Genomic DNA, 23,281 nt, shown 5'->3' with positions numbered 1-23,281 from the left:
ATCCAAGAGCACAGACCCCAGGAAGCCACAGGGAGATGGATCCCCACACCCTGCCACCAGTTAGAGTGGTGAACACTGGATGGGTAAAACTGCCAGGGATCAGGAAAGCGGAATTCGCTGAGCACTGGGCACTGCGTGTGGAGGTGGAGGTACAGGAGGTGAGAGGTGGAAGCTGAGCCAGCCCTTTCTGTCAGGAATTGCCTCAAGAAACAGCAGTAATAACAACTCCCTTTTGCTCCCTTTTCAACACAACATTCAGTGGCAGAATCCACGCATCCAGACGCACATACAGTGGTGACTGCTCTCAGGTATCTGATTTTAAGGCTTTGAAGCAAATTTTTTTTGGATTTGAGGGTCTGACCAATGATATCTAAGGAAGTTAGTTGAGAAACATGACAACTTCTAATTTACACAGCTAAAACAAAAACCTCTGCAGCAACTGGTAGGCCCTGGGAGAGCACTGGTAGCATGAACACCAGCTCAAACCCCTGTTTTTCTTGGGCAAAACATCAATATTTCACTTTTCTGTATGCTCGTGAGAGCTGTCACAAAACTGTAAGCCTTAGAAACCCACACCAATAGTTTATAATGAATCAAGCTTTTATATTTGCTTCTTATCTTTGCAATAAAGAGCTTTTTTTCCCCTCTTCAGAAATGTCAGCTGCCAAATTTTTGCAAGAATTCTAAACCCACATTAAAGCCTCCCCCCACCATGCAAAAACTTTTGATAACAAGCATGCTCGCATGGCTCAGATGAGCCGTTCCCTTCTAATTTTTAATTAAAAGGAAGAGATTGAAGAAAAGTGATGGCTCAGGAGAATGAAAGAGGGACCTGGCTACAGTCCAAGGCCTGAGTCACAAGTTCAAATCTCCATCTTCTGCCTTGATCCCATAGCTCTTTTGCATACCGACAGAAAACAGATATGTGGGTTTGTTTCCAATTTATAGAAGGAACTGTCTCAGTTTCGAGTCATGCCCTGGCTGCTTAGTAGAGGAACCAAAGTTATTTTAACTCCTTCCACGCAGTGATTCCATTTTTAAGCTGAGCAGGTTCCTTTTAAACACATGTAACTGTTAAGACCATTATTGGTAGCAGTTGTGGGTGGGCTTTGACTGACTTTGCCCAACAGCAGTGTCCTCTCACAGAGGACACGTGCCCCAGCCCCAAACCTGTTTGTGATGCACCACCGAAGGTCACAGGTATGGAAGGGGCCAGCAGTCACCTGCTTTAGTGGGCTACAAGGCCACGAGCTACAATGTGCTCTTGGCATGTGCTGGCCACCTTTTCTCCCTGCCCCCACACCCCATGGAGCCCTGGGGACTCACCAGGGCGAAGATTCAAGGCGACCTTCTGAGGCGTGATCTGCGTGACATCCAGGTGGCTCTGGCCAGAGCCCTTGCTGCTCAGAGGGACATTCCTCACCACGCTGATGCTGCTGCTGGGGTTCTCGATGGCTCCGGCACAGCCGTTTGCAATCAGGTTCTGCAGGAAGTCGCACCGGGATGTGATGGACTTTGTGCTGCCAAAATCCTGGGGGTGAAGAACGGACAAAAAGGAAGTGGAGGGGAATACATCAATCCCACAGCAGGGGCTTTGCTTTGACATGCTGGTACCTAACAACTAGGAGATGGCAAGGAGAAGCTGGTGTCCTTTGGGATGACTGTACTTGGAAGGAGCCTGCACTGAGCCTTGAGCCTTTCAAAGGGATTGACCAAAAAAGGAAATTCTACGAGGATCTGAACACTGAATTTGCTCGCAGAGCACTGAAACAGAAAGCTAAGCCTATGTTTTCAGCCCAGCCCCAGAAGCTGCACCTGTTCCCAGCCCTGGCCACAAGAGAGCAAGGCAAAGCACTTGGTTTGCTGCGGGGACAGCCCACTGCCTTCCCTATTATTTTATGCACATACGTTGCCTCAAAGGAGCTTTGCAAAAGACAGAAGAAAGGACAAGGAGGTGGCACTGAGGGAAGCAGGACAAACCCACCAACCCAGAGAGGGCCAAGTAAAGATGTGAAGCTGAAGACAGGCTGGGTGGCTCCAGGGACCTGCACCCTCTTCCCTGGGTGAGACACCACACGTCCCCACACAAGCACTGCATGGAGAATAAGGGAGGTGGGCGAGACTTCCCGGGAGCTGGTTAAAGTGCAGTCTGTGCCCACTACAGGCAGTTAGGCACAGGCAGCAAGGTGCAGGCAGTGGCCCACTCCCAAAGGATGGCCAGGAGTCTCCCAGCACCCATCCCAGAGCTCCAGCCCTTGGTGCGAGCCCTGTGCGTGGTGCACAAAGCAGCCTTGTGCAGGCCAGCACTCAGGAACAGCCGGGAACACAATGCACCCTTTTGCAAAGAGCCTGTTTGTTAGAATGCCTTTTTTTTCCTCCCCAAAAGTGCCAAAGGGAACAAGTCACATGCCCAAAACTTACTGGATTTTCAACAGTCGATTCCTACTTATTTCTGCACTACAACAATAGAGACAACCCTCTTCAGCTCCAGGGCTGAGGGACTAGTACAACATGAAATAATGCAGAGAAGATGCTTGCAGCCATGCCAGCCCCCCCTTCAGCTGTGCAGCCAAAACCAGTGTGGGGCTGAATAAACCTCACTGGTTGCTGAAGCTCCAGCATGGCAGAGGACAGGAGAGACACCAAGGAGGGAGAGGCTCCTGACAGAACCTCATGGGGTGATCTCCAGGGGTCCCTCAAGGACAGGCTTGAATACAGGGCCCTGGGAGACAGACAGAGGCTTCCAGCTGCATTTTTCTCACTACAAGGTCCCAACGCTATTTGAAAAATGCGAGATTTGCATTCCAGCATCCAGCAACGGGGTCCAGCCAAGAAACCGACGACGGCACGTCAGATGGATACGAACACAAATTTCTTGGAACACGTCGTGTAAACAGATGAACTTCCAAAAAAAGGAGGACTGGGACTATTTAAATCATCTCCAGCATGACAAAATAAAAATCAGAATCCCTCACAAAACTGAAAACAACGCCCAGCCTTTCAGAGCCGCACATTTCAGGCAGCCTTGGAGCAAAGTTTCTCTCGGATGTGGTTTTACCTGAAATTGGCAAAAAGCTGGTGGGGTCCAGGTGTTCTCCTGGGCCTATCCACCCAGCAGCAGGGCACCCAGGGAGAGACGCTCTCCTGCTCTCCCAGTACCCAGACCACAGCTCCAGGTGAACACCTCTGCCAGCTCATTTCTGCTGCCACCTATTAGAAAGGACACTCCGACTGTGCAAAAAGCAACACAAACAGCCCAGGGGCACAGCTGGAACTTCTAGTTACTCACAAGTAATTAACATTGGAGAGAAGCATCCAAATAGGACAATATTTAGGGCTGCTCACATAGCTGCAGCTGCTATCAGATGTTTCCAAGCCTTCCCAGGGTCTGCTCCAAAGACTCCAAAGGAAGTCCAGGAGGTTGGGGAAAAGCCCCTACACAACTCATAGGTTGGCAGCACCTTTGCGCTCCTCCAGTCCCCAGGTCCCCCTTGCTTGACCCAGCTATTTTCTCTAAACTTTCTTCTAAAATGGGTCCAGAGGACTTGCCAAAGGGCATTAACTGCTAAGCTGCAGATTCAACCAAACCCAGGTATTTTCTTGCTCACTGCAAAGCCGTATTACCTGATATCCACCCCTCAGGGGTGCAAATGCCTGAGGGGTGGGTGGTGCACCTCAGCACCTAGGGGCGCAGGACTGACCCCTACTTCTGCTTGATTTCTTACCCAGGCAGAGTAACACTGAGCAGGGGGATGATGGTGCCCTTGGGAAAGTCCCAGCAATCACCACGTTACTCTGCAAACACACACCCAACCTGCAGCCACAGGTCAAAACCCAAAGCCAAAACTGGGACTAGCAGGTACCACCCAATTCTAGTGCAAGGTTTTCTGTGACAGAGAAAATCAAAGCTCATGGAGGTTCAGTTAAAGGGAAAAAGGATGAGCAGATCTGGGGAGTAAAGGGCATTGCACAGGCCCAGACAGCTCATGAGGAACCACACCAAAAGGCACCCCCACAGCAGCACGCTGGTTCAAGCCCCAGTTTTCCCCAAGCAGGGAACACCCTGCGGTTAGTTAAGCAATTCAGTGCGCCCACATACCTGCCAAGCTGCCCGCAGGCCTGCTTGGGCAAGAGCTGCCCCTCACCAGCAGGAACCACCCCGAACACTGCTCCGTGCCACAGAGGAGCGCTGGCTGGGAAGGTCCCCCAGCCCCTGTCAGCAGCTCTGGCTGCTCCAGCCCCCCGGGCAGTCGCGGTCCGGCCTCGGCGCTAACGAGCTCACAAAGGCGAATGCACCCGAGCAGGCAGAATGAATGGAGACAACAGCGTGACAATTACATGCTCATCAGTTCGACAGTTTTAAGACAAATTGCTTGGTTCATGCGATAAAAATGGAGAATAGCATTCACTGTATCTAACATCTAATTCCTGACTAGGCATGTCCCTACCATTTTTTGGTTTAATCAATCCAGTTCTGCATTAAATCAGTCTGAAATATGCCTGCTTTCTCCATTTAAAAAAAAAACAACCTTGACATGTTCCCTTTTAGGAACACCCTTGGTTTTCTTTCCTCGTTCCCTAGGCATACATTTCTGAGATGGGAGAGGATGGGGTAAAAGCACCTGCTGGAAAACAGAGGGTGCCATTGAGGAAATTTCGGTTCACTTACTCAAAAAGGACATTTCAGTTTAATTAATGTGTATCTCTAGTTTGTGTGTACACACACAAATGCATCCACATAAATAATGGATAGGTGAACACAGTTCATCCACCTAACAAACACATCTAACAAACAAGAGGAGCCTCTGCACACTGGTACACTGCTCCCCAAAGCAGCAAAAAAGAAAACATCATATTGAAATTTCCCCTCCCATACTGGTACTCCCAAATGCTCTTTTGAAGAGCTTCCCCCCCTGCAATGACCCCAGGTAGGTTTATCATGATCACAACCCACACCTGTTTATCACACCTGCCCTGGCAGCTCAGAGGACAGCACTGAAGCCACTTCCAGAGCTCCCTGTTCTCCCCAGCAAACCCAACAAGTCCTGCTCAGCCTGGGCAACCAGGTGCCACTGCAAAAAATTCATCAAGCATCCTCTCCACACACATGGAAACCAGGCTGCCACAGAGATCACAACCCCACAGGCCAGTGTGCAGTTTCCAGTCATTTTACCAGCACCATGTCAGCAGTTTCTTGTCATTTCCAGCTTCTCCTGGACCTTGCAGATTCCTCAGATTCCAGCATGGATGGAAAGGCTGCAGCAGTCTCCACCACACAAGAGTCATTCTCCCTCAGAGAATGTTTCAAGGCATGCTCAGGTGATGGTTAAGGCCACATATTCACACCTCCTCTTCTAAGAGCCACTGAAATCACCTCCTTTAAGGCCTGGCTTTCAAAGTATTCTTCCATGAGCCAACAGAATCGATGTCTGCTGCCAGATTTCCAAGAGCCCAAAGGCTTGTGGTTATCTGAGCAGCCCCTGGAGGCTCTAGGGCTGCTGCACACCAGAAGCTGCTATCATCAGCTCATCCATCATCACCCCTTTGGATGGGAACAGAGATGCTGAACACAAGCAGAAGTGAAGTCCAACCAAGCCAGGGGACATGATGCACCTTGTACCAACAGGTTAGGAGGTGGCAGTCATAAAGTGAGAGCACCGTGACTGCTCTGCTGTAAGATCTATCTGTACACATCCCCTTACCCTCAATTCAAGGCAATGTAAACCCCAGGAACCTGATCCCTCCTGGGAATCTATTGGGATAGGGCTCCCAAACAAACTAGTGTGATGGTACCACCAAGTGATATTATGCCCCAAATATTTCCCCAAAGGAAATTCAAGAAGGTATACATATACAGGAAGATCAATAATATACATAACTATACTTTGTATAGCTATATATACATATATATATATATTTAAAAAACATAAAACAGACATCTCTACATTTACTGTATACATAATACACAGAATTATACATGTACTGATAGACTTCTACTATATATATATTTCCCAACAAAATTATTAATTGTTGCCTACAAAGTTGATAAAGGCTGGCCCAGTTTGCTCCCAAACCTGTAAAGTAAATGTAAAGGGAGCACAAAGTACACACAGATCAGCTGATTGAGGTTCTACCACAACAAAACTGCCATCTGTGGAAGCCATTCCAGTATGTTACCCCTGATTTATAAACAGCAGAAGAGCTGTAAAATCTGACTGGCGTATGTGCACCCAGGCAACATAGATAGCGGATGGCAGCTAATGGAAAAAGCTAAGGAAAACATATTAAGAGCTATTTAATAAATTTAATAACCTGACTAGGCTGCAGCAGAGGGAAGGGGAATAAGGTGGTGAAATGACTATGAAAAGAAAGCAGATGTTACAGAGTTTATAATATTACTTTAAAACTTTTTAAAGTTGAAAAACTCCAGGTATCTTTTGGAATCCCATTACCTCACCTGATGATCTCACCCAGAGAAATAATTTGTTTCAAACAGTACATGCTAAAAATAAACAAATAAATAAATAAATAAATACAGAATTAGAATAAGAACTTGCTAGGTTTTAGCATGTAGCATGTAATGGGAACAGCAGCTTTTAAGCACATAGCTCTTGGCACAGAACACCTTAAACTGTGTATTTTTAAATAGCTGATGGCAGGCTAAAGGTCAGGAAGTATTACGGGACTTCCCTGTAAACACCCATCTTCCTCCTTGGCCCCTCCATTCCAGTTAGGAATTTTCTTTTTTTTTTTGGTAACTATCCTGTTTGCATGACAAGAGTCGGGCTGCCAGTCCCATTAGTACAACTAGTGGTCACAGTGACCACAAGATAAACATTTCCACTAGCAGCATTTTGCAGAAAGTTGTCTTTTGATGCCAAGTAAGAAAACAACAACAAAAAAAAGCACAAGCTATTGGGTTCCCATAGCATAATAGCTGGCATTCCTGGATCCAGTCTCACCACCACAGGTTAGCTGGCTGGAAGAGGAGCTCTTACAGCTGTTTACAAGATGTGTCAGAAGCAAGATCTATTGCTTCACCCTTTCCCTTCTGCACACCAATTGCCTTGCTGGAAAAAAACACCCCATGAAAGCTATTATGCTGTCAGGCAGTGCGGTGTTTGCAGCGTTACAAGGTTTTCCTTGGAGAGCTGCAACTGTGCTTAGGAGTGAAAAATCCAGTGAAACAGACCTGGAGAGCCAGTGGCTGGCCTACCCCCCCAAGACCCAGCCAAACCAGGGGGACTGGAAGTCGCCTTCGTCCCACATCCATCTCTATCCCCAACCCCATCCTCTGCCCTGGAGCTGCAGCTGCCCCAAGCAGCCCTGGCAGGAGGAGGGATGGGAACAGCAGAGGGGGCAGTACCTGCATCCTCAGCTCAGCAACACCAGCTGCAGCTGGAAGGTGAAGTGAGTGCTCAAAAGGGGACAGGGATGGCCACAGTAGAGGAATAAGGGTCAGCAGGGAACAGAACAGCCACTGGCCATGCCCCCTGAGAGGTTCAAGATCATCCCCTGCTCTGGGATTCTCACATCCCAAACCTGGTTCCTGACACAGCAGCTGTGCCTGCAAGGCATGGTTTTTCCATGCATCTGAAAGCATCCAAAAGTCTCTCTTGAACACTTAGGATAGGGACTAAGCAGGCAACTGCTTTGTATGCATCAGACATTATCAGGTCTTTCACATACCTTGTTCTCTAGAAATTGTAAGTCTACTTGATAAGACATATATTGGATTATATATATAAATCTAAACTCATGAGCAGCCCCTAGGGAGCAGGGGGAGGTATTTGCAATTCCTCACAAAGAAAGAGGTGCAATTGAATAAGGATAAGCAGCTTCACCATCAACGGAAGGATGTATTTTCCCTCTGAAGTGCTCGGTTACTCTATGCAACTCATGGCACCAATGCCAGAAGCATGGGTCACACCCCCAAAATGACACAATAGATTCAGAAAGGAGAATTATCTTTGTTACAGACAAAGAGCCCATGCCAGGCCAGGCCACGCAACAAGGGACACGTAGCAGGACACCAGCCAGAGGCTTGGGGCTTTTTAGGGAGAGAGCTTAGGAGCAAGGCTCCCTGCAACACAGAGTCCATGCAGGGATCCAGCATCCACCGAAAACAAGAAGGTGGTTGAAGGGACAGAGGGACTGAAGGAACAGTGCTGCTCTGTTGAGGGTGCATGGGGGCCAGTGGGGTCAAACACTTATTTCCTATGATGTCAAAGAGCTGAGGAGTCACATACACCCAAAACACGCACGGCATGGAGCACCCGCTGCCCTCGCCCCCTCCTTCTATCATGGGACTGAGTCAGGAACAGGCAAGGTGAGAAAAGAACTCTCTTCCAGCCTTACAGAAAGCATGCAAGACAAACGAGGTGTGCCCACCTACCTCCTTGGAGCACCAGGCACACTTGGGATGGATGAGGAGACACTCTTCACAGGACGTGGCGCTTCCACTGGTGCACAGATTGAGACCTTCAGCAAGAGAGAACAGGATGGGCTGAATGGTTACTCCAAAACAGTGTTTAGGGATGCTCTGAGACATTCTTAATGCTAAACATACTGTAAGTTCAAACAAGAGCAAATAATCTCCTAGGAGCCTAAAAGGCAGGAGAAGCTGTAAATCTTTCTTCACCTGTAAGGAGGTCTTGTTTTCTTTTCCTTCCCAAAGGTAAATGAAAAGGACAGAAACTTGCTTTGGGGTGCTGAGAACCTCTAAAATATTACTGAATCTGGTGATTTTTCTTCACTCTTTTTCAATGGTTTCTGGTTAATCAAAGAGTCCAGCTACTCATCATCCTAATGAAGTATTTCCATTGCTGTGGACAGAATGCAATAACTGTTTGACCAGCCTGAAACACAGAGCTGGCTGTCCAAAAGCCCCCAAGACGCTGATTTTTAAAGTCACATCTTTAGGCATATCTTCTCATTTTTTCTAGCTGAATATATGGGGGAGCCTCTCCCCAGAATTTTCATATTAAAGCACTCTTGAAACACATCCATCTCCCCTTTCCGCACAGGTGATTTTCACAGCAGATTCATGTTACATTAAATTACTTTTATTTTACTACGAGAGACATTTCCACAGGATATCCAGGTTAAGCCTTGCAGTGTGTTTGCACTGGGACATGTCCAAGGAAGGCAGCAGGGGTGGAAGACAACGAGGGCTCTCCCTGCCCGTGATCCCAGCAGGAGCATCAGCTCCTGGATTGCTGGTGTCCAGCAGCACAAGGGGTCTCGAGTGAGTTTCACTTACAAAATCCACAATTTGGGCTTTGGGCTTTAAAAATGAAGTGGAACCACACAGGTAAAGCTGAAGTAGACATCAGTGGTATGGGCTTTGAATGCAGCAGCTTGTTCAAGCCTGCCTGTGGCTGTGAACGTGCCCTTCGATACCACTGATGGCCCAGCTCCCCCGGGTGCAGCTATTAACTTCCACTGTCAATAAATGATTAAAGAAATCTTCAACTGAGGTTTCAGCACAGAGGCTGCACACTCCAAATGAAACGACTCAGGCTTGAACTCCCAGTCTGCTATTTTTTCCAACCCAAATGTCAATAAAAGCATTGTCAGGCCCCTATTTTCAGCCAGTTGCATCTGCAGATACCAGCGCACCACGCTGCTACGGGGTGCAATCTGCAGATTCCACAGACTTGCCAATAGCTGCTGAAGAGCCACATGGAGTTTTCTCCTGTCCCAAGAACTTTCTGCCATGAGAGCTTTGGAAGAAGGATTTTTGCTGTATCCCACGTGAATATTGCACCGAGAAATGAAAAGCTGCCTGGGTTGCTCCCATAAGGGGCTGGGCTGTGAGCACAGGAAACAGTGAATCAAGCTGGACAGCTGGAGGAAAACCTAGCAAGCCCTGGACTAGAAACAAAAGGAGGATAAGTAGGTCCTGTCAGTCATTCTCAGTCACCGCAGAGGCCTGACTGTGCCAGAGCCCTGCACTGACGGGTCTCTGCTGCCCGCAAGGTGGTTAACTCTGACCCCAGAGAGCCAAGCCCTGCACTCTCTCTATGGCTCTCATTCAAACAGGCTCCTTGGGCTCATTCATACCAAACAAGAGCCTTCTTAAAGAGTGTGGGTTTTTTTTCCTTCTGGCTGTTACCACATACCCAGACATTTCATTCCTTGTTCCCATTCAGAAGTTATATTCCAGCTCCTGGACATTTCAAGAGCTCAAAACAGAAATAGTATAAAGCAAAATGTAACTTGTTCAACTGAGTTAAAATTTAGACAGCAATTAACACTTGCATTTGCAAACCCTAAAACGTGGCCCAAAGCCTCTCCTTGAGAGCTGCTGCTCTGGCAGCCATGCACAGGGTAACCCAGCAGAAATAATGGACTTTACACAGCAAATACTTGCATTCATACCCTGGCTACCCAGGCCTGGCTCTCCCACAGCTTCACTTGCCCATCCACATGGAAATATTTACCTCCATTCCCGACTGCTGGATTTTTGAGAGTTTACTTAGTCACAGTAATAGCTGGCTGAAAAGCAAGGTCTCCTCCTTCCACTGCGCGCCATGACCAAAGCAGCCCACGCTCCTGTGGCCAGCCATGGGGTGACATTCTTCCCGGTGGCAGCTTTTGAACTTTCCAAGTATGCTTTTCTTTCCACTCCGTACCAACACTAAACCATTTCCAGCATTGTTGTGAAAACAGAGCTTTGTGAAGCCCTCCAGTTTTAGACTGAAACCTGAGCTTTTTGAGCTGGAGTAGAAACATGCAGGATTTTCCAGATGCAAGTCTTTGCTGTGCTTGATTCAGTGCAGTCTTTCCTGAATCAGGCAGAGGAAGGACCTGATGATGCTCATGCCAGTCCAGATCCTTGCAGATACTGGGGCAAGTCACCCAGTGAGACTAGAAGGAACTCAGTCTGCTCTTTGACTGTGATACATTTAATGAAACCACTCCTGAAAAATCAACTAAACTTCTTATAATCGGGAAAATTCTATCCAGGATTTAGCTGGGATTACTCTGGAGGCAAATAATCCACCCCCCCTGGATTGCTGAGCTGCACAGCCCACATAGTCCTTCGTACTGATGCCACTTAGTCCTAAACCCTGCACCCTACTTATTTTGCACAGTAGTGTCCAGCAAGCACAAAGAACATCTCCAAATGACATCCTTCTCTTGGACTGAGCTGCAGGAGAGCCCAAAAAGCAGAGGAAGACAGTGTATCCCACCAGACTGTGGAGATTTTAATACATCAAACTACAGATGCAGAGCAAGATAGGAAACTCTCATGAAAGGTACTCAGCAAATTTACTCATAAAGATGCTCCAGGCAATCAGACCTCATTTTAAACCTGTTCTGCAAGAAATCCTAGTTTGGGCAGCTCTTCAAACAGAGGTGAATGTACTAGCTTGCTTAGGGAAGACAGAGAAGAGGAAAAAAAGAAAGAGATGCACTTTATACAGCTAAGCATGAAAAAAGAGCATTTTACCTGTGCTTGCAATAAGCATTCTAAGAGACTTGTCCCCAAGATGGTCTGCTGCAATACTGAACCATCAATTTCATGGACCAGACACACACCAAAAAGAAGTTAAGAAAACCTTTTCTGAGCTTTCACAATCATGTGCCACAGCACTCTGCAAGATAAGCCTCTTCTTAAGAGCATTCATTAAAGTATCAAGCACTGACAGTAAGTACTGGAATGGTGGGCTTAGGCATTTTGTGGGCACCCTTCTCATTAAAAAGCTTCCCCGAGCACTCAGAGAGGAGAGAAACCCCATCTCCAGAACTGCTGGAGCGGAGTTACACACTGCACTGCAATTCATCTATGTGTGTGGAAACCGTGGGAGCATCCCCACGGGGGACAAGGACCTCTCCCTCTTGGTGCCAAGCGGACAGGGCTGGATGATACAAGGTGCGAGCGTGGAGACCGGTCACCGGCAGGGCGACAGCCTGTGTGTGGCTTTCTGCTGCTGCTGCTGCTCATCCCATCGATTTACACATAGCGCTCAGGCAAACATCCCGGGGAAGTGCTTATCCCTGAACAGAAGTGGCTGCAGCCGCTTCCATTAGGAATATATAGAGAGCGAGTCGTATAAATAGCAGTTCGGTGCTTCTTAAGACGAAGGTGTGACACCCCGCGGACGCGGTCCGTGCCCCGCAGCGCTGCCGGAGCGCGGGTCCCCGCCGCCCGCAACGGGGGCACGGCGGGAGGGGGCCGGGGAGCAGCGCCGTGCCGGGGCCAGCGGGGATGCACGGAGAGCCCCGGCAGCGGCCACCCCCGGGCGCGGGGACAGCGGGGACAGCGGGGACAGCGGGGACAGCGGGGACCCGCGTCCCGCCGGCTGCGGGCGCACGGCAAAGCGGGCGCCGGGGGAGGCACCGGGAAGGGGGGCGAGAGGAGGAGGGAACACAGACGGTAACAGAGTGCACCGAGGCGGGTCTGGGGGACAAGCCGCCTTCCGGAGCGGCGTTCGCAGGGCCCGGGGCGGCGGTAGCGGAGCGGCCCTTACCTCTGCCGGGCTGCAGCGGGGCGGCCAGGAGGAGGAGGCGGAGGAGGAGGAGCGGGGGGGGCCGGCGGGCGGCGGCGGGGGCCGGCAGCCCCCCTCGGCGGGGCATGGTGCGGCGGCCGGGGCGGCCGGGCTGCCCTTCCCGGCCGGGCCCTCCCCGCCGCCTTTTGTGCGGCCGCGGCGGCGGCGGCGGGAGGAGGAGGCGGGGGCGGCGCCGCGGAGCTGCCCGGGGGCGGCGGGACGGGACGGGGCGGGTGTGAGGGTCCCCGTGTCCGTGTGCCTGTGTGCCTCTCCGTGTGTCCGTGGGTCTGTGCGCGTGTCTGTCCCGCTCCCGAGGGTGCGCTGCCGCCTCCCCGCCCCGCCGCCCCGCGCAGGGAGGCGTAGCCCCGTCCGCTGCGGGCTCGGAGCGGGACCCGCGGGCACGGCCGGGCCCACGCACACGGGACACGCACCCACGGACTCGCACAGGCTGCCGCTGCAGATGCACATGCACCCGGACAGACAGCTGGCCACAGCCAGACACGCACGGCGTGCGCGGACACACAGGCACACACACAGATGCACCCACAGAATGTGCACGCGAAGAATGCGCGCCCGCCTCTCCCGCTCACAGCGGGGCTTGCACTCATTCCCCACGGGTCAATGCCTGCTCTTACGTGGCATTTTCCTGCTTCAGGGATTTTCTCTGTGCAAACAGACTGTGTCCATTTACTGAAGGGCTCCTTGAGCCAGGGCACCCGGGCAGCGCTGCGCTCACTGCCTGACGGCTTTTTGGCACGGTCCACGCCCCCACCGCTTGGGACATCAACACTTCAGATCGAAAGGAAGCATCGGGTTTATGATCGTGTTTGCGTTGCTGGAGAGCTTTCTGTATTCTTCTGCTTTTAAAATAAAACACAAATCATCCCTAGAGCTGATCACTGATTTTAAAAGCAATTTGTAGTAACAGGTAACCTATCCCTGACCTGCAGACCTTCATGGCACCCTCGTGTCTACTAGATTTCACCATCAGATTTTGCTTAAAACACATGTGTTGTGTTGCTGTTCTCAGACAGAAGTGATTAACTGTAATGCCACCTGCCAAAATTTCCCCTGGCTTTCACTGATTTCCTACACTGCTTTCACAAACCTCGCTGATTTCTTCAACCTCTTCATACCCCCCAGGATAAACCAGGTTTGGGTTTAAAGTGACTATTTGTTGTTTTAGGAAATACACAACTACAAAAGTTGTAACATTTTAACTGTCCCGCTGCTGCTAAATCAAACCAAGTGCTGGTGTGGCTGTTGGAGCATCACAGTCATACTGCTTGCAACCAGTGCAAAAATATCACTAAATGCCTCATCAAAACTGCTCCCATGGTAGGAGTGTGGTATGTGGGACAGGCAGTAACCTAAAAGCTGCCCTCGAGCTGTTGGCTGTGTGTGGGGAAAGGGACAGTGTCAGCCTTCCCTGTTATCCCAAACACATAATAAGGTGTATGCTGTCACCCTTTATTAATAATAAAATTAATACTGACCATGTTGGGCTGACCTGGAAATGCAAGATGTGGTATGAAGAGACTTTGATGCAGGTTGTTCCTCTGTGGTGTACTTTTTAATATTCCTGTGGGAAAAAAAAAATTAAATGCAGATCCTGCACTTGCAAAAGGTAAAGTACCCAATATGAGCCTTACTGCCCAGAGGAGCCTTGTGTAGACCTAGAAGTTGCTCCTTGGATCTTCTGGCCGTGCCCAAGTACCCCAAGACACAACTACAACTACAAATATCCATGGATAGACTAATGTTTGAGAGCTTTAAACTATTCCTGGTTGTAGGAGCAGGGAGACCCTCATCCCTTATCCCTGAGTCTTGTCAAGCTGCCCTGGGAGCACTGGGTGAAGGAGCAGATGCACAGGGGCGAGTGTGAATGAGCAAGGGGGGAAAAGGAAAAGCAGGGGCATGGGGTGAAGAAACTACTCAGAGGGAAGGAAACCACCTTCAGAGACTCAGCTGTGGCATCTCAAGGAGCAGGGAAGAGGGCTTGAGGAAGTGGGCAGTACTTTCAGAAGGAATGTATTGCAGCAGGACCAGAGCCAGGCGAGGCGTAGGAGCTCGCCAGTCACTGGTTATATTTAGCTGGGCTCAGCTGAGGCCGAGCTCTTGCTTTCTGCAGGCACTGGGCACTGGCACAAGCACCTGGTGCCCACCTTGCCCAGGCTGTCCTCATCCCACAGCCCCCATGAAAAACCCCCATGAGAAGGGGGAAGGTCAGGAGCTGCTACTATGCAATTTTTGAGCATTAAGATGTTGTCAGCGCTCAGCATCTGCTATCAGTCATCATGTTTTTCAAGCCAAATCCTTTGAAGGTCCCACAGAGTCACAGGCTGTTTATCTTACCCCAGTATAACACCACTGACCAACAGACCACAGTGTGGTGTGTACAGGAAAAGACCCCTGGAGCCGCAGGGGAGGACGTGCTGTGGCTTCCCTGATGAGAAGAGTGTTAATATCCTTCTCTGAAGCTGGTGCTGTTCTCTTGCCCCATACACAGCAGCAAAAGGATGTAATTGCACAAATGGCCAAACAAGCAGCTGTAACACCAAGAGGGAGAATTTGTGGTGATTGAACATGAGGTGGGCAGCTCGGCCCCAGAGCAAGCAAGCAGCCTTGTGCTCCCTGAGGCTGGCCACAGACCAAGAAATGAGGCATGAGCAGTGGTAATATGTGGCCTGAAATTAGGTGCATAAAGAAGGTGGTGGTATGAATCCTTCCTGCTTGCTGGTGACAAGGGTGCTGGACCAATGTGTCCTGGCTGTTTTTCTGGAGTCAGGGATGGGGTAGCAGTAGAAGCCCCCAAAAAAGTTTGTCTCCATGTATGAAACCAGATAACTCCTTGATCTTCCTCCTGGATTCCCTTATTTTCTCAATAAGGGATTGAGAAAAAAGGCTTTTAGTGCCCATGTCTTAACAAGATTTTTATATACTCAGTAGAAAATGAGTTTGAGGCAGCACCAAGATTTTGGGATGAGAACTGAAAGAAGGGCTCTGTGTCCTCAGGATCTTGACAGGATGACCTACAACAAAGTCTCCCTTGATCTCCAGGAGCAGCCATCACCATTGCCTGGGTCTTTTCTCTCTTGACCATCATGTCTGCTGTCTAGAAAATGCCGTTCTTGAGGATCACATAGCCCATGAGACTGAGATCCCTCAGGCTTCTCCAAGTACTTAGGTGCCACAGAGGCCCTTGGACTTGGGTTTTCAGTATCACTGCACAGTTCTGCTGTACCAGAGAGAGGAAAGTTCCCGTCTGGAAAGGGCTGATCTTTATGTTCACTTTCTTATCACTTACATTTTAACCTGTGGTTAAAGTATGACATAAACCCAGGGTATCTGACCTGGGCATGGATTTGAAAGTGATGTAATTATAAGTTGGTTCTTTGGCTCTTTTATCATCAGTTAAAACTAATAAATCATTTATCTGAGACACTCCGAGTGTTCTACAGATAGGTTTTCATTATCATATCTTCCTTGGGGCAGAAAGGGTGGATAAAAGCATCTGAGTCACATCTAGATGTCTGACATGGCACTGAAGAGGTTCTGGATTTTCAGTTGTGACTCTTTCCTCTCTCTGCACCAGTCTGAGCAGCTCCCAGGCCCTTGCACAAAGCCACAGCCTGTTTCAGGGTGAAGCTCCACCTCTACAACCTCTGCATTAGTGTTTCACAAAGTACTGCCACTCTCCAGCAGCAAAATCCTGGGACATCTCTGACTTTCTCCCATTTCTAGACTCTGTGGCATAAGTTTAGGTTTGCTACTTCCTAGCAGCTCCAGCTGGAAGAAACATCATCTGTCTGGATGTCACTCATTACAGCCACATTATTTGGTATAACTCATTCAACCACCATATTTGCAGTAAGTTCAGGATCCCAGGCACAGCTCTCTAGTGTGCAAGAAAGACCAGCTAAGACATCTAAGATTACCTGTTTCCAGGAGTCAGATGGCTGGAGGAGTAATCCAGGTGCAGCCCGGTCTCAGGTACCACTGGTGCACAGCAGGTCCTGAACATCCCTCAGTCCTTTGGTCCAAGCAACTCTACATGCAACAAAGGATGGCCAAACTGGAATTCAGATGGTGAAAAAGCTGGGCTGATTTATGGTTTTAATAAAAAGGAGTTTTAGGAGAACTGGGGTCAAACTGGGGAGTAGGATCAGGGATGTGAAATAAAAGGCAAACTCCTTTGAACCTTGCAAACCTGCACCGTGTTACAAACAGTTCTTGTTTTAGGAAAATATTTCATTTTCCTTTCCAGGTCCTCATTGTGCTGATTGCCTGTTCCTCCTGGCTGTGCCATGATGAGAAATAGGGTGGGACAGAGACACAAGCTGTGGGCACCGTGCAGCTTTGCCATCCCCACGCCGCCTCCTCACACAAGTGAGCCCACAGACCAGGCTGCTGGGGTTTCCACTGCCATGGAAAAAGTTTGTCTCCTGCTTTTTCCAAGGAAGCTATAAAAAAAATACAATTCACACAAAATCCTTGTTAGTAATAGGCAACTACCACATGCCAAAAATTACAATAATAAATTTAATCCTATTTCTATTCTCTGGCTAAAGATGCACCGCATATTGCTGCTGTCTGCCATAAAAACAGATATTTTTACCATCTAAGGACCAACCTCTGTTCTCAGATACTCAAGAGCAACACTACTCCTAAACAACTCCTGACCTGCTGAAGAGCAGCACTGCAACACTTCTGGGAAGCAGAGAACGGCACCTAAAGTCATTTTGCCAAGTTTTGACCCTCTAATAGATGAAAAAAAGGCAGAGTTCAGAATAAGTCTCTGAGCTAGTCCATGCCTGAAGCTGCTGGGCTGGAAAGTGAGGGAGGTACAAGGGGGAGACTTTCCTCATGCCTCTGTGGTAAAAGAAGTTGAGACAGAGATGATGAAGCAGCCAGACCAAATCTGGCCAAGTTTTGGTATCCCTACAGTCCCTGGAGCAGGCTGGGAGGCACTTGGCTGCCTGAGAGGCTATTTACAGGAGGGGCTTACTGATGTGCTGGACTGAAAGGGTCATGGATACCTCCAGCCATGACCCATCCCAAAAAATATGCCCCAATCCCCAGAGTTAAGTAATGCGCCCTCAGAGGGGTGGGCGTGGGGATGCACAAGGCTGGGACACAGGAGAGGGTTAAAAATTAGCAGCTCCGTGGAAACCTGCCTGTGTGTCTGTTAATGGTTAGCCCCAAGAAAAGCGTGCTCATTAAAAGGTTTTGCCTTTGGGGTGCCTTATCCGGCAACTGCAAAGAGCCAGCTCCATCTTGTGGCCAGGGACTCTGCCCGGTGGCACAGAAGAGGCAGCAGGAGGAGGGTTGGTTGGACAGCCCGAGGGTCCGTCCCCAGCACCCTGCGAGGCGTGTTGAGAAATATGCTGTCTTCCTGCACATCTTGCCTCACATAAACTGGTCCCGCTTTGGTTAGCGCTCCGGGAGAGCCGCAAAAGCCGGGAGTAAATGCTAGATGCCTCTAGCAGAGAGTTTCTTACAACCAGAGAGCCCAAAGAGATTGCCTTTGTATGCCTGCATGTAGGGGAAGCATCATTAAATATGATTTTAAATGTCAGCAGGTAGAGCCAGCTAGGCTTGGCTCCACTCGGATCTCTGGCAAAATTCCCACTGAATGGAGTAAAATCTCCAGTCCTAAGCACCTGGGCGAGCAGAGTGCTCTGGAGGTACAAATGGGTTTCCAAGGAATTCACCTGGATCCGTGCAGTTTGGACCTCACAATGCCCCGTGCGGCTTTTTCAAATCACAGCTGACACCTGGCTATTTAATCACTATCTGAAATAAATCACTGGACTCTGGGTTTTCTGTTAATGTTTCTGGCAAGTGGGTTTTGCCCAGCATGAGCTTGCTGCAGAATCTGTTCACACCAATCTTGGAGGGACAAAACAGTTGAGAAATGCTAAAGAGTCTACAAGGAAAGACCTTGCTTTGAAAAGAATAATAATGTACTGTTACACATGTGCAACACAAGCCCTGTTTCATTTATAGGAATGATATACAGGCCCAGGTCCACAATTCCTCCCCAGAGACCCCTATTCCCATTAATGTCAGTACAAGTTAGGCACTGAAATACTTGCCTGGACTTGACCCCTGTTTCTCACCAATTTAAACATTCCTCTGCTTGAGAGGGGATTAGGAACCTTAGCACTATAATGACCTCTTGAATTCATTGACTGTTCCAGATATGAAACATTTCTTCTTTTAACTTTTGGCTGATTTACCCTATAAAGATCTCTATGGTTAAAAAAACTTGAGAGAAAGCCTTTTTTCCCCCCAAAGTCTCATTTATAGAGCAGACTTTCTTTCCCCAGCTACATCCAGACATCTGTGACTAAAGGAGAGGCAGAGATTCCCTAATGTTTAACCAGGCTCATGTCTGTGAGCATGGGACAGGCTGCCACCAGGGTGGGTCAAGGAGAGCTCTCTCAGGAGGGCTGGGGGCTTTTCTTGCCCTCCCACCCACCAAGATGTGATAGATGTTATTCTGGGAAGACGTTAGTATCACCTTTGAAAATTGGCTGCCAAACAATGACCTAACTGGGAAAACAGCTGGGACAAATGGCCCTCAGAGTGCTACCAGTGGTATTAGAGCTTCAGAACAGGCAGAATAAAAAAGGAAGAAAATTCTTGGTTGCCATAGATGCCCACCAAAAGCAATGTTGCTTCCCTCCACAGCCATCTCTGGAGTTCTGAGCAATATTTTTTATTCTTCTCAGTGCTCTGTTTTCCTTTTTTCACTTTATCTGACCCTGCAAGTCTCCAAGTTCCCTGAGGAGATCTCTGCCATGTTTGGGCCACCAGCTGGGCAGATGTTTTCTCTCTGCTCCCCTTGATGTCACCCATCTTAGTGGGTGCTCTGGGGGGACACTGCCTGGGGCTTGGAGACATGGTCCAGGGAATTGGGAACAGTGAGAAGCAGGTGAGGCATAGCTCCTTTACAAGATGTTTTGCTTCCACCAGGAGAGGGAGAATGGGGGCTGTTGATACCGGTTTGCTTCTCCCGGAGAGGGGAGGAATCGACTTTGCTCTCCAGAGGTTCCTCTGTGTGTGAATCACGGCAGCACCTTCCAGACTCAAAAGCAAGAAGCATTTTTCATTTTTTCAGTTATCTGCTTGTGACATTTCCCCTTTGTTTCTTTTATGAGGCTGTTTTTACAGAAACAGCAGAGCCTCATGTACAGCACCTTACCCTGCCTCTGTTCTATAAACAGCCTGGGCATAACTAGGGCATACGAGACCCACTCTGTACGTGCCACAGCCATCACCTTCCAGTCCGTGCTGCTGTTGAATAAAGCAGGTCAATGCATTCAGAAGCTGAGAAATGTCCCTCTGGTCCAGGATGTTCATCCAGCCCCAGGCTCTGCTCCAGAGAGTGCAACAGGACAGACTGTCTTGGGGCCCCAGCTTCTTCTACAGCCCCTTCCTCCAGCACCCCCACTTTCTCATCCTTTTGTTTGGGGGTCCATCTCTCAAAGATGCATTTGCACCCTTGAATTTGCCTAGTCTCTTTTTGTACCTGCAGATACAGCAACCACAGCATCCTGTGATAGCATGTTCACCAACTGTGCCTGTAGGGTTTTTTCTGTCTGCTTTACGCTGACCTTCTTTAGCACTGTGTACCCCCAGATCGTGGTGGGTGTTTGGCTGCCACCCTGAGTCAAAGGCTTTGGAAACCCATCAGTGATGGCTCAGTGCACCTCAGTGAGTCTGCAGGGGGTGTGTGATGTGCTGACTATGCCTGGGAACACAGCTGGGCACCACAGCCCCCCACACCTGCACCACTGGGCTGTGCTGCTCCTTTGGGTCCCCAGGATCAGTGCCTAGGCCCAGTCCCGTGTTAACAACCACTTTTTCTATTTGACTTCACCCCTCCTTTTACTTCAGTGAAAGTTACTTCACTTACTTTTCCTTTACTCCTGTTAGCTCTTTACCGTATTGCCTTTCTCCTTCCAATTTCTCCAGCTCTTCCAGCTGATCCACTGCAGACTGGCAGACAGGGGAAGCTCCCCAACAGCTTCAGCTGAAAAAGCAGCCACAAAGTTATCACTCACTGACTTTCTCTGCTACATCATCCTCCCCATCTGCCACTTTTGTACCCTTGTTGTCAGCATTCCTACTGATTTCCTAGCTGCCTTTGTGGCTTTGGTATATTTAAAGAGCCTTTTATCAGCAGCTAGAGCATCCTTGGCAAAGCAATTTACGGATTCTTATTTTTAGCCCTGTTTCTTTCCTGTTTAATTGTGACCTGACATGTTTTATGGGTTTCTTTGTTCTTAGACCACTTTGGGCTTTTAGTGTGGGTTTGGGGATTTTTTTGACAAGTTGCTATAAAAATCAGTGTTTTCAGCTCACACCCCAAAACGTGGGAGAGGTCAGTTTAGTCCTGCTGGGAACCCTTAGTAAGCAAAGCTACTCCATCCCTCCCACAACACCAGACATGCCTTTGAAACATTACTGAGCTAAAAGGCTGAAGGATGGGAAATTTGGATAAAATAGCAACTGATGACTTTGCAGTTGCCAAACTTGACAAATGTCAGTCCTCCTCTCACAGGAGGGACAGATGAGGCAGCGCTATGCTTGCCTTGCTGTAGATTGTGGGTTATTGAACCACAAATTACCAGCAGGATCCTCTGTCTCTGGGTTGTACCTAGGTCCAGTCACCCTCCTGAGCCTGGGATGAAGCTGAGGTGGTCTCCCCAAAACCAGCTAGGAACAGCCATGTTCACCAGGACACCTGCCCGAATCCCTTCAACTCTCACCTGTGTTTCCCTAAATGCTCTCCATACCAGGGGTTTCTGCTGGGAAGCCATTCCTACTGAGGAGGTGAGCACTTCTTGCTAGAGGAGAGGCTCCTTTTCCCTTACCCCTGTCCCTCCTGTTGGAAGGAGTGCTGTCATTCACCTTGAAAACAGCCAGCCATCAAACTCAAGGTACACAAGAAGTGAAAAGCCAAGCCCCTTGGTCTGTAGTGGTGTCTTACCTTCATTGTTCACTTTTTCTTGTTTATGCCTTCAGCTTGGCACATCACATGCAGGACCTATGAAAAAACAGTCTCCTAAAGGAAACAAGGGGTGGCTTCCTCCAACAGGCAATCAGAAAAAATGCAAAGCACTTCCTGCTTTCAGGCCTGAAAGGTGCTGCTTTCATGTGCAAGTTTGGATGCTGGGCTTTGCTGGGGAATGTGTGGATGCAGAGGTTTAGGGCTCAGTTTTGAGACTGGTTTCAGGTATAAGCAGTGCTAACAGCAGCAGGCCTGATCACCCCACCCATTCTTACCCTGCCATCTCATTACATTCCTGAGGTGCAGCTCCTCTCAGGCAGCTGCCCAGACCCAGGTTCTTATCCCACTGCCATCCTCAGCACCTACCATGCCCCTCCCCTCTCACCCCACATTGCTTGAATGTGTTTGGGTATATCCTAATAGATGGAGAATGGCACGTGATTGAAGCTATCCCAATATTCCCAAGCAAGTATGTGTTATAACCAGGCAAACCTCTGTCCCAGTTCCTTTAGCACTGTTTAGCACAGCCTGTGCAGACAGGCCAAGCAATTACACTCTCCAGAGTGACTTTTGGTCTAGGATAAAAGTAGGTGGCAGACTTGAGTGGCAGCAACTTCCCACCTCCTCCACGGGTCATGTGCCAGCAGGATACTCTGCTTCTCAAGGACACACTGCACCTCAAGGGAGAAGATGGATGGGAGAACCCAGGGTGCAAAATGATTTGTGGCAGATCCCTGGAGCCTCTCAGCCTGCCTGCAGGCATGTCCACACTCACACTGACAGTGAGGGTCCAACTCAGCTGCCTTTCCTATGCCTACTTGGATTTTGAAGGATAGGCAGCCGAAACAAAGCATGAGTCAAGAGGGAGCAGTCATAAAACACGACAAAAAGCTATTTTCCATGATCACATTTCCCAGAAGAGTCACACGTTGCTAATCGACAAACAGAAGTGAAATATCTGGGAGTTTGCCCTTTCGGTACAGAATTCCAGTCCAGATAAAAGCCCTGTAGCAGCCTTTGAAATGCTAAAAAGGAGCAGGCTCACAGTGGTATCTGATAGCCGCTCCCCAGCACGGGCTAAATGAGAACTGGCTGCAGTTGCAGAAATTAGCTTTGAATTAGAGCAATGAAAATTCCTCTGCAGTTAAATGATGCAAACACCTGACTATTTTTGCTGCTTTTATTACCAGTGATAGAACATGTTGGGATATCACACCCTCAATATAGTTTTACTGCATTAAAGTTTCATTTCTCGTTCAGCCTTCAGCTGCATTTCCAAACTCTATTGCTTTGTAAAAGAACAGGAGATAACACTTAAAAGCCTTTCCACATGCCTCTGTAGCAGGTTACTATTTGCATGTATTTTATGCATGGATCCAGACAATTTACCTCAGTGAAAGACCACGATGACCATTCCAGTGGGCTGTTACTGTTGATATAGAAAAACCTTTTTATTCAGCTCCATGTAAGCCTAAGTTTCAGTCTGCCATACAAAGATAGGGAGGAGGAGGTACCCAAACAAAAGTAGCCAGCTGAATGAAGCTGAGCTTCATGACTTTTGGACAGTTTCTGCCTTTATCCCATCCATTTTCCAGTGTCTCAGCCCACGCAAACTTCCCCAGATGGAGCCTGCATGGGTTAAACAGAGCGCTACAGACAGCGGAACCTTTTCCTGTGCTGAAAAGTCAGAGAAAAGGGGGAAAGGAAAGGACTGAGCAGAAGGATTAGAAGCTATGAGCATCTCCTTCACCCAGGTTGTTGT

The 23,281-nt window shown here is 48.9% G+C and overlaps 1 protein-coding gene across 1 annotated transcript in view; it reads right to left on the bottom strand.

Annotated features, from left to right (window-relative positions):
- The window catches only part of ITGB5 (integrin subunit beta 5), a 57,872-nt gene extending 45,216 nt beyond the window's left edge, over positions 1-12,656 (bottom strand). The window contains exons 1-3 of the mRNA XM_039554688.1: positions 12,480-12,656; positions 8,396-8,481; positions 1,327-1,531 (exon numbers count right to left, since the gene is read on the bottom strand). Coding sequence (XP_039410622.1) covers positions 1,327-1,531; positions 8,396-8,481; positions 12,480-12,585 — 397 coding nt within the window. The 5' untranslated portion in view covers positions 12,586-12,656. The remainder of the gene's footprint in view (positions 1-1,326; positions 1,532-8,395; positions 8,482-12,479) is intronic.
- Positions 12,657-23,281: the final 10,625 nt, after the last annotated feature.

The sequence above is a fragment of the Corvus cornix genome, chromosome 7 (genome assembly GCF_000738735.6).
Source record: "Corvus cornix cornix isolate S_Up_H32 chromosome 7, ASM73873v5, whole genome shotgun sequence".
Taxonomy (NCBI): Eukaryota; Metazoa; Chordata; class Aves; order Passeriformes; family Corvidae; genus Corvus; species Corvus cornix.
The sequence above is the reverse complement of the archived record's forward strand: the minus strand, read 5'-3'. Positions and strand labels throughout refer to the sequence as shown.